Source organism: Eurytemora carolleeae, unplaced genomic scaffold, assembly GCF_000591075.1.
Source record: "Eurytemora carolleeae unplaced genomic scaffold, Eaff_2.0 scaffold409, whole genome shotgun sequence".
NCBI classification, from domain to species: domain Eukaryota; kingdom Metazoa; phylum Arthropoda; class Copepoda; order Calanoida; family Temoridae; genus Eurytemora; species Eurytemora carolleeae.
This window is the reverse complement of record NW_019397434.1, coordinates 70,170-82,436: the sequence shown is the minus strand read 5'-3', so window position 1 is coordinate 82,436 and position 12,267 is coordinate 70,170. Positions and strand designations below refer to the sequence as shown.

Sequence of the window (12,267 nt, the reverse complement as noted above, 5' to 3'; positions counted from 1 at the left end):
AGTTCCCAGCTCTGGATCCCTTCCTTTCTTCCTCTTATTATAGAACAGGAGGAACATGACCAGAAACATAAACATCAATTATGGACTGAAAGCGTAATTTCAAGTGACCATTCATGCAAAAATGGCAATTCCCGATTTACAACGATACCCTTGAAATTTGTTCAAAGATACTGAAGTTTTTCTGACACAAAGTTTTAAAGTGTAATAGTTTCTATTTTGCTTTATATGCAAGTCACTCTCGCAGGACACCTCAAATTAAAATAACAGTCTAAAGAAACTAAATTCTAAAACATAGATATCTGATTCATACTTGATCAGACAACGCTTTTAAGGATACCGTTGTAAATCGGGCATTACCATCTCTTTGCATAGAGGGTCACTTGAAATTTATTATTGCCCCCCACTCCCCTTTATAAAAAAACTTGTATATCTGTTATCTTACTACTGCGGTATGCGATTACATCAATACTAGGAAGACGACTTTTTATTTGAACGTTGACTTATTATAAGCTTTTTCCTAATCATAAGTTTACAAGTAATCAAAGAGAAGCTTTTTTAATTAAAAGTTGCTCTTTACTTTTATGTTAACTTGTATCCATGCTGTTTAACAGCTAGATGTAAATCAAAATTGAAATCGAAAGTCGTCTTCCTTGCATTGATTTAATCGCTTACCACTGTACATGCTCACAACTAAATATATTTTAATAAAAGACGCATGTTATGATGCAGCACAAAATAATATACTAGAATTAATTGAGTACAACTTAGTTTATGAAACTATTGTGTACTTTATCGTTCTAACTCACTTATCGTGAATTTCATAATGAACGTGCAATAAAGTTAAATCAGTTGTACATTATAGCACGTGAGCTATAAAGTTTTGAGTGGTTCCCGGATTTCCTCCAAAAAAATTCGGATAATGCAAAAAAAATTCAATTGAAATGAAAATAAAATTGAAATAAACTTTATATTTTGACTTCTGCTTTGTTTCAAAGCTTATTTGATTTAACGTACACAAACGTTTCAAAATATTACCTAAAACTATTATTTTGACACGACGCGTACGTGCTATACAGTTTTTTAGATTTTGAAGGTTCTCGCCTTTTAGATTATATTTTGAACCTTCTAGATAAAGAGAAAATTTCTGTCCAAAAACTTTATAACACTGCAAACCAAAATAACAGTGTTATAAATAGTTACTATACATTTTAAAACATGTTTTATTTAGACTATAGCTAAGCCTGCTCCCCTCAAGGCAACTGGGATCAAACTAACTAAAAACTTCGCTAGTCCAGACTGTACTGCAAAGGTGATTTTTAAAAAACAGAATTTATCTTTTTTGTTAGATCTCAATTGAAAGGATAATACTTTTTTTAAAATTGACCTTACTTTATTTAATTGACCTTAACATGAAACAATTACTTTAATAATAAATGGTTGATATCAAAATATTGTAGAGATAAAACATCTTGAAAACGTACTACTCCATTGTACTGTACTCAATCAGAGATCGTAGCCGACTGCCGGAGCCTAGCCTGGCATTCCCCTATCTCCACATTCAGATCGATGAACCAAAGCTATCCCTAGCGTCTGATGCCGTGTCGGAAAGACCGTTTGGCTTGGTACTATAAATTGCATGTTTGGATATGATAAGGAAAACAGAGAACTACTATATCTATATATATACAGCTTATCAAAAACCATCCTTCTGGCTAGGATTACACTATTTCATCCTGCTTAACTTGATCTACTATATCTATATATATACAGTTAATCAAAAACCATCCTTCTGGCTAGGATTACCCAATTTCATCCAGCTTGAACTTGAACTGAATTGATGTCCACTAAAATATTGGCTGGTAATATTGAGAGTAAGAGAGGCATTGTAAATTATAATTGTGTCTAATTAACTTTGTTTTTCATGACTTGATTTGACCTGACTTAATTTAACTTGAAATGACTAAACTTGACTTAACTTGACCTCAATTAAATTGACTATGCCTCACTTAACTTTACTTGAACTCAATTAACTTGACGTGAACTCAATTAACTTGACTTGAACTCAATTAACTTGACTTGAACTCAATTAAATTGACGTGAACTCAATTAACTTGACTTGAACTTAATTAACTTTGTTTGAACTAAATTAACTTGACTTTATCTCACTTAACTTGACTTGAACTTAATTAACTTGACTTGAACTTAATTAACTTGACTTGAACTTAAATAACTTGACTTGAACTCAATAAACTTGACTTGAACTCACTTAGCTTTACTTGAATTCAATTAACTTGACGTGAACTCAATTAACTTGACTTTATCTCACTTAACTTGACATGAACTTAATTAACTTGACTTGAACTTAATTAACTTGACTTGAACTTAATTAACTTGACTTGAACTTAATTAACTTTACTTGAACTCAATTAACTTGACGTGAACTCAATTAACTTGACTTAAACTCAATTAACTTGACTTTACCTCACTTAACTTGACTTTACCTCACTTAACTTTACTTGAACTCAATTAACTTGACGTGAACTCAATTAACTTGACTTGCACTCAATTAACTTGACTTGAACTCAATTAAATTGACGTGAACTCAATTAACTTGACTTGAACTTAATTAACTTGACTTGAACTCAATAAACTTGACTTGAAATCACTTAACTTTACTTGAACTCAATTAACTTGACGTGAACTCAATTAACTTGTCTTAAACTCAATTAACTTGACTTGAACTTAATTAACTTGGCTTGAACTCAATTGACTTGACTTTATCTCACTTAACTTGACTTGAACTTAATTAAGTTGACTTGAACTCAATAAACTTGACTTGAACTCACTTAACTTTACTTGAACTCAATTAACTTGACGTGAACTCAATTAACTTGACCTAAACTCAATTAACTTTACTGTACCTCACTTAACTTGACTTTACCTCAATTAACTTGACTTGAACTCAATTAACTTGACTTTACCTCACTCAACTTGACTTTAACTTAATTAACTTGACTAGAACTCTATTAACTTGACTTGAACTCAATTAACTTGACTTAAACTCATTTAGGTTGACTTGAACTCTATTAACTTGACTTGAACTCAATTAACTTGACTTTATCTCACTTAACTTGACTTTACCTCAATTAACTTGACTTGAACTCAATTAACTTGACTTGAACTCAATTAACTTGACTTGAACTCAATTAACTTGACTTGAACTCAATTAACTTGACTTGAACTCAATTAACTTGACTTGAACTCTATTAACTTGACTTGAACTCAAGTAACTTGACTTGAACTCAATTAACTTACTTGAACTCAATTAACTTACTTGAACTCAATTAACTTACTTGAACTCAATTAACTTACGTGAACTCAATTAACTTACTTGAACTCAATTAACTTGACTTTACCTCAATTAACTTGACTTGAACTCAATTAACTTGACCTAAACTTAATTAACTTGACTTGAACTCAATTAACTTGACTTTACCTCACTTAACTTGACTTGAACTCAATTAACTTGACTTGAACTCAATTAACTTGACTTGAACTTAATTAACTTGACTTTACCTCACTTAACTTGACTTGAACTCAATTAACTTGACCTAAACTTAATTAACTTGACTTGAACTCAATTAACTTGCTCTTGCCTGACTAGAAATTACTTGAACTTGCAAAACTTTGCCTTTCTTGATTGACTCAACTTTATCTTACTTAAACTAATTTGACCTTACTTGACCTAACTTGACCTTTTATGACATCACTTGACCTGAAATAAACAAACTTGACCTTATTTAACTTGAGTTGACTTTACTTGACCTCATATATAATCTGTTTAGATTCTGGCTGGTAACCCTGAGAGCCAGGGGAGTGGAAATGTAATCTCAAACTCCAGAGATGAATATATTCTCAACAAGTGTACAGACAAGTAGGTTTTAAAACTTTGTTCTTAGTCAATTTGGACCCTTAAACCTTTCTTTAAGCCGTTAAGAATCTTGCATTATTTTAAACTAAACTTGATGTAATTGGTGGGAGATCAAATTTAAAGAAACTGCTTACCACCGGTTCAAATTCAACGACTGATTCAAATACTTCCTTAATCTTTAACTTTGAATTGGTGGTTCAAATTTGAGTCAGCAGCAGTAGGTAGTTTAGCAACGCAGCTCAAATTCTTTAAATTCAGTCTCGGACCTCTTACAACCATTTCTTGACTTACTTAAAAAGGAATTGTGCAAGGGCCGTTCTAGGGTAGGGGTGGCGGTGTTAGAAAAGTTCAGGATCCATTGTCAGAATTTCCGCCCTAATTAATGACAAATGGGATAGGAAAGGTTCGAGGCAAGGAGCAAATGTACTTGAAAAGTAAATATTCATTCAGAGATGTTTTCAAGATAGCTTATGTTTCCCAATATGAACTAAGGCTGGTTGCCGCATTGCGCAATAGGTATTTAAAAGTTGTGTAGTGTGTACTGGATGTAAAATGTAAATGAACTTTTTGGAAAAATAAATAAATTTTTTGTAACATTTAGAAATTTGTTAAAATGAACATTTCGCTTAATCACTTTTTAAAACTAAATGCTTCATAATTATGATTTGACGAGGAAAAAAATAATGACGATGATAGTTATATGATGGAAATGATATTAATTTGAGGGTTATTGGCTATGATATTAATAATAATAACAACCATGATAACAAGATAATGATGATACCGCTAGGGCCTGGTTTGTGGTTGAGCTGTGTGAAAGTATAAAAGCATTGAAAATACAAATTGCTAATTTTGAACTCTACTCTTCCTCACCCAAAGTATTCAGGTAACCAACTGTAAAAGACAAGGATTGTTAATTTTTCATATTTTTTGTTAGTTCCAGAGTTTTCTAGAAAAATTATTTTATTCCCACAAGTTATTTATGAATTGGGAATAATGAATTATTTTCAGGGGAAAATAATTGAATTTGGGGGTAAAAAGAATGAAAAAAGTAACCTTTTGATTTCCAATTTTTCCTTTATTTTCCAAATCATCAAAAATGATTTCTCAACTTCTGAATTTGGTTGGTTTACGTAGTAGATTTGAAATATTTAAATATGAATATTATTTCAATTATAAATTATTATGGACGATTTAAGAATTGACCGACTCTTGTAGATCAAGTCACTGAACTTGACCCATAAAATTGTAATAACAAACAAACAAAATGTTTATATATGTAATTCCCATAAATAAATAGTTAGAAAATAATTGGATGAATTGTTAAATGAATGGTTGATGAATGGTGAAGAAAAGAATATAAACGCAATGAAACGATTAACTTTGTAACTTATTCCGCTAATATATTTAAGCTCCTATTTCTGGTTTAACTTTCGATTTCTTTAGTTTATATAATTACTTTTTTCTTCATTTTCTTTATTTTTAAAGCAATGTCAAAACTTTACATTTGAGCACTTTATTTCACATGTTTATGTCGATGATCAATGTCCCTTTGTTTAGGGTTTATATTGGGAATATATATCCTGTTTAGGGTTTATATAGGGAATATATATCCTGTTTAGGGTTTATATAGGGAATATATATCCTGTTGAGGGTTTATATAGGGAATATATATCCTGTTTAGGGTTTATATAGGGGATATATATCCTGTTTTAGGGTTTATATTGGGAATATATATCCGGGACGAGAGAAGGATTGGGTGGAGTTCGGCACATTTACTTATGAGGTAGGATTCATGGTCCAGATAGACAGGTAGATATATATAGATAGATAGACAGACAGACACACAGACAGTTAGACAGACAGACAGACAGAGAGATACAATGAGAACCAGACAACTGGAATAGGAAGACGACATTGAAGTAAGAAACAATCTCAAGAACTGACGAGGATCAACCCATTTTCAATAAATGTGGAACTAACATCTACTCTTTATACTCTACAGCACTATTTCAAGTCATAACTTTAGTCTCAAATCTTCTTCCTATTCCAGAGTTGGGTTCTCACTCCAGACCGACAAATAGATAGACAGATATCTAAACAGATAGATAAATTCAAGTGACCCTCCATCTAAAATAAATAACGCCTGATTTACAACTGTACCCTTAAAACCTTAATCTGATCAAAAATGTGAGAGATATTGTCATTTTTCTAACTCAAATAGTGTTTAATTCTTGAAATTTATTCATTGCTTTAAGAAAGAAATGTGCAGTTCATTCTAGCAGAGGAACCGCAAATGAAAACAATTGTTTAAAGAAACAAAAACATACTTAATCAGACCAAGCTAAGGTTGTACCCCTCCATGGAATGGAGGCCGGGCTGGATCAGTACTATTCTCACCTGTAGGGTCAGATACTACTGTTGGCGGTCCGGGTTGCTCAACATGGGGCTTCATGCAGATCTCATTCTCAATCATTCATTTAAGGATATTAAGGGTATTGTTGCCATCTTCGGATAAAGGGTCACATGAAATTAAGCTTACACTCCCTTTAATTAGTTCTAAAATTAGGATGAAAGATCCATACAGCAGTTTACCAATGAAGAAGGAGTGCTGGGAAAATATGCTAAGGTAAACTATGATTTTAATAATATCTTTTCTGTTTATGTTTTAGTTAATGCTTGTACTATTGTACTGTCGGTGTATACAGTACAGAAGAATCTTGGAATTTGTACAGCATAGGAGATTACATTTGTTAATTGTTTACTTAAAAATAAGTTTGACATACATGTAGTATATTATTTATATATTTAAGTCAACGCTAAAAGCCAAATGCAAAGAATATAATTTGATTAAAGTTAACAATAAACTACTCGTTATTCAATTATAATTGACGACATTGTTCTGCACTGATCTAATGATCTAATGATCTAATGATCTAATGATCTATTCATGATTTGTTCTTTTCTTTATCTGATCTATTTAATATCTGATCTATTCTTTATCTAATCTATTCATTATCTTATCTATTCTTTATCTAATCCATTCGTTATCTAATCTATTGGTTATCTGATCTATTTATTATCTGATTTATTCGTTATCTGATATATTTGTTATCTGATCTATTTATTATCTGATCTATTTGTTATCTGATATATTTGTTATCTCATCAATTTGTTATCTCATCAATTTTTTATGTCATCTATTTGTTCTTTCATCTGTTTGTTATCTAATCTATTCGTTATCTGATCTGATTTATTCGATTTTTGATCTATTCATAATATGATTCATTCGTTATCTAATACAATCATCTCCGATTTAATAGTTATCTGATCCACTGGTTATCTATTTTTATTCATTTGCTGATCTTGTTGCTATTCAAAATACAGGGGTTAGTATTCTATATTCTAGTGTATCTCTAATGTTCTCTATGATCTCTAGTTTATCTCTAATGTTCTCTATGTATTCTAGTTTATCTCTAGAGTTCTCTATGTATTCTAGTTGATCTCTAGTGTTCTCTATGTATTCTGGTTTATCTCTAATGTTTTATGTATTCTAGTTTATCTCTAGTGTTCTCTATGTATTCTAGTTTATCTCTAATGTTCTCTATGTTTTCTAGTTTATCTCAAATGTTCTCTATGTATTCTAGTTGATCTCGAATCTTCTCTATGTATTCTAGTTTATCTCTAATGTTCTCTATGTATTCTGGTTTATCTATAATGTTCTCTATGTATTCTAGTTTATCTCTAGTGTTCTCTATGTATTCTAGTGTATCTCTAATGTTCTCTATGTATTCTAGTGTATCTTTAATGTTCTCTATGATCTCTAGTTGATCTCGAGTGTTCTCTATGTATTCTAGTGTTTCTCTAATGTTCTCTATGATCTCTAGTTGATCTCTAATGTTCTCTATGTATTCTAGTGTATCTCTAATGTTCTCTATGATCTATGCTATCTCTAGGTTGAGGTCCTATCCCACCATGGAACTGAGCACTACTGTCCTATATCCTTGTTTAGAGTTTATGGTATCTCGGAGATAGATCTTATTTCAGGTTAGTTTATCATGATCATGTAAGATCAAAAATTCATAATATCCCTATGATGATATTATGATCTTTTGATCTTACAATTGTTTTAGTATTTTAGATAATAGTGCTTGTATTTAAGATAATAAAAATGCTTGTATTTATGACAGTAAAAATAATATTTAAGATAATAGTGATAATATTTAATGTTAATAATGATAAAATTTTAGATAATAATGATAATATTTAAGATAGTAAATATAATATTTAAGATAATAAGGATAATATTTAAGATGAAAATGATAATATTTAAGATAGTAAATATAATATTTAAGATAATAATGATAATATTTAAGATAATAATGAAATATTTAAGACAATAATGATTGAATTTAAGATAATACTGATACTATTCGATGTTAAAATGATTGTTTTTAAGATAATAATAATAATATCTGAGATGATAATTATGAGTATATTTAAGATAATAATAATAATATTAATGATAATATTTATGATAATAATGATAATGTTATGATGATGATGATAATATTTAAGATGATAATGATGATGACCCTGATGATGACGACCACCAAGAACATGGAACCCCTGAAGAAAAGGTAGAAAGATAAATTGTATGATTTTGATTTTTTATTTCTCTTTGATACATTTTTCTAGGGCCCTGAAAAGCCCTCTTTGTTAATCTTTAATATTCTAGGCCCTGAAAACACCATAGTTAAATCTTCAATATTTTAGGGCCCTAAAAACCCCCTAGTTAAATCTTTAATATTCTAGGGCCCTGAGAACCCCCTAGTTAAACCTGAAACCTCCCTGGTTAAATCTCTAATATTCTAGGGCCCTAAAAACCCCTAGTTAAATCTTTAATATTCTGAGGCCCTGAAAACCCCCTTATTAAATCTTTAATATACTAGGGCTCTGAAACCCCCCTAGTTAAATCTTTAATATTCTAGGGCCCTGAAACCTCTCTGGTTAAATCTCTAATATTCTAGGGCCCTGAAAACCCCCTTTGTTAAATCTTTAATATTCTGGGGCCCTGAAAGCCACCTTGCTAAATCTTCGATATTCTAGGGCCCTGAAAACCCCCTTGTTAAATCTTTAATATTCTAGGGCCCTGAAACCCCCCTTGTTAAATCTTTGATATTCTAGGGCCCTAAAAACCCCCTTGTTAAATCTTTAATATCCTAGGGCCCTGAAACCCCCCTTGTTAAATCTTTAATATTCTAGGGCCCTGAAACCCCCCTTGTTAAATCTTTAATATTCTAGGGCCCTGAAAACCCCCTAGTTAAATCTGTGAAGACCATAAGTGATGCTGTGGTGACTGCTGTTAAAAATATTGTCTTCAAGAATCCGCAAAATACTGGGTAATTATTTGACATTTCTTTTCTTTCTACAGATTCTTAGTTTCTCACATTTAACGATATTTGTATTATTTTATGAATTTCTGTTTATCGAATTAACTTGTTAATTGCTACAGTTTTAGATAAAGCTAAATTGTACAAACCTATTTTCTGTTATATTTCATGTTTTATATCTTACTGTCTTGGGAACCCAGCTTTGCCTGGAAGCTAAGTTTTATATATAAATGTCGACCTTCTTTACGTTAAACTTTAAACCATTCCCGTGGTTCTACCGAGTGTCTTAATTTGAGGGAAATCTTTCAATGTGTTCATGAGTTATGATCAGATAACAAAAAAAACAGAGATTACTTCTAAATATAAAAAAATATCTTTACCTAATTTTCCAGATCTTCAAATTCCTCTCTGCATGGGTCAAGTATGCGACACGTGTTAAAAACCGGTTCTGCACAGCTCAGTCTGCCGCGTATAAGCACCCTCTCCTTTCTTCTAGCTACACAGTACGATATCATCAGGTAAACCTGCTAGTAGTTATCTAGTAGTTAGTCTACACTGTACTTTAGTTTACTGTAAACAGTACGATATCATCAGGTAAACCTGCTAGTAGTTAGTCTACCCTGTACTGTAGTTTACTGTACACAGTACAATATCATAAGGTAAACCTGCTAGTAGTTAGTCTACACTGTACTTTAGTTTAATGTAAACAGTACGATATCATCAGGTAAACCTACTAGTAGTTAGTCTACCCTGTACTGTAGTTTACTGTACACAGTACAATATCATAAGGTAAACCTGCTAGTAGTTAATCTACACTGTACTGTAGTTTACTGTACACAGTACAATATCATCAGATAAACCTGCTAGTAGTTAGTCTAAACTGTACTGTAGTTTACTGTACACAGTACAATATCATCAGATAAACCTGCTAGTAGTTGGTCTAACACTGTACTGTAGTAAGGTAAACCTGCTAGTTGTTAGTAAACACTGTACTGTAGTTGACTATACACAGTACTGGAATACATCAGGTTAATAATGTTTACTTTTTTTCTCATTTTATAATCTATTTTTTTATCTTTGTTATGATCATTGATACAGTGTAGAATTTGTTTATTTTTGTCTTTGTTTTAAGAATTTCCGTAGGATTCATTAGTTAGTTAAAGATGTAGTGAATGCCCTACTCCAATAAATCCTTATAGACCCGTATCAATCCAGGTACTACTCAATCCCTCTTGTTGGAAAACGAGGCAAAAGAAGTTAAGAACTAATCATTTTATTATCAAGGTCAATCCGGACACGACTTTATCTATGTCAATACTCAGTCCCTCTCACTATGAACAGCGTGGTATAAGAACTATTTCGTTCAACAATTCTTTACTATCAATGTCAATCCGGACACGACTTCATCTGTATCAATACTGAATCCCTCTCGCTTGATCAGCAAGCCATAAGAACTATTTAGTTCAACAATACTTTACTATCAAGGTCAATCCAGACACGACTTTATCTGTATCAATTTCCAATCCCTCTTCCTATGATTGGCGAGGCATGAGAACTATTCAATTCAACAATAATTCACTATCAATGTCAATCCAGACACAACTTTATCTGTATCAATACTCAATCTATATCTTTCTTTCAAGAAAATGATTCAGGAGGCTTCTCGTTCGTAAACCCAGAAGCAATTACTCTCACACTGTAATCAAAGTGGAGTCTAATTCCAACTGAATGTATTTTGGGTTCTATGTTACAAGTTAAGTTTATGAACGTAATTACAAGTTTTGCGTCGTTATATACAAATGTAATTAAGCTAATCATGTTACGTAGTTATTTACAGCCAAGTCAAGATAAATCATGATATAGGTTTTATGAAGCTAATTACAAACGTAATTACAAGTTTTACGTCGTTATATACCAATGTAATTAAGCTAATCATGTTACGTAGTTATTTACAGCCGAAGTCAAGATAATTCATGATATAGGTTTACGTAGCTATTTACAAACGTATATAATCAATAATGTAAAACCTAGTTCAGGCTTACAGATATAGTTTTACACTATATTCATTAATAAGATAGTTAAAGATCATGGTTGTTGACTGATTGATTGGTTGACTTGATTGATTTTTTATTGAATGATTGATTGATTAGTTGCTTGGTTGATTGATTGATTGGTCGACATGATTGATTGATTAACTTGATTGATTGGTTAGTCCTGGCGCTGGTTACAGTTCCTACAACTGGTTCACGGAGATGATTTTATCCTCGCCCTGTGTAATGTTCTCAGTATTGAACTAGGACACTCAGGTAGCACCTTCACATTTTTTTAAACTGACTTTTCCAGGTTTATAAGTGGTTTTCAATAGCTACAAATACAGGACTGCAGGGAATGTAGACAGATCCGGAACATAATTCGTTTTCATAGGTTTAGTCCAGTTTTCAAAGTGAAGATTTTTTGTATTTTATTTTAGTACATAAATACTCCAACTGAAAAAAGAAAAACACTTCCTAATTTTTTTTTTGTTTTTGGTAGAGTTAGCCCCGTCCCTGATAGCCGCAAATGAAACTGTTGCTGCGCCGGTTAATACGAGTACAGTGGTTAACATTAACTCTACTACACCATACACGCCAGATGATATAGAGCAGGTGCCAGGGGTGGGGGAGAGAGCAGGGGCTCTAAGACATAATTAAGCTATAATTTTACGGTATACATGGGAGGGCATATAATTTCGGATTTAGAAACTAAAAAAAGATGTGTCTCTTAATTAAAAATATGACCATAAAATTTGACCATATTTAATGAATCGTGTGAAGTAGTTAAACTACACAGACCTAGTTGAACTACTTCTTTTGTGCATTCAGTTCAAGTTATAACGCATTAGTACAACATGATTTAACTCATCAAATTTTGTCCCGGATAGAAAAAAATGTGTACAGTGTAACT

General features: G+C 31.6%; 1 protein-coding gene across 1 annotated transcript in view; it reads left to right on the top strand.

Annotated features, from left to right (window-relative positions):
- LOC111714274 (SUN domain-containing ossification factor) overlaps positions 1-11,949 on the top strand; it is a 31,997-nt gene extending 20,048 nt beyond the window's left edge. Inside the window, exons 10-20 of the mRNA XM_023489339.1 lie at positions 1,229-1,309; positions 3,846-3,934; positions 4,722-4,817; positions 5,648-5,717; positions 6,501-6,560; positions 7,888-7,978; positions 8,510-8,571; positions 9,236-9,333; positions 9,717-9,842; positions 11,537-11,630; positions 11,857-11,949. Of these exons, the coding sequence (XP_023345107.1) occupies positions 1,229-1,309; positions 3,846-3,934; positions 4,722-4,817; positions 5,648-5,717; positions 6,501-6,560; positions 7,888-7,978; positions 8,510-8,571; positions 9,236-9,333; positions 9,717-9,842; positions 11,537-11,621 (858 nt within the window). The 3' untranslated portion in view covers positions 11,622-11,630; positions 11,857-11,949. The remainder of the gene's footprint in view (positions 1-1,228; positions 1,310-3,845; positions 3,935-4,721; positions 4,818-5,647; positions 5,718-6,500; positions 6,561-7,887; positions 7,979-8,509; positions 8,572-9,235; positions 9,334-9,716; positions 9,843-11,536; positions 11,631-11,856) is intronic.
- The last annotated feature ends 318 nt before the right edge of the window (positions 11,950-12,267 follow it).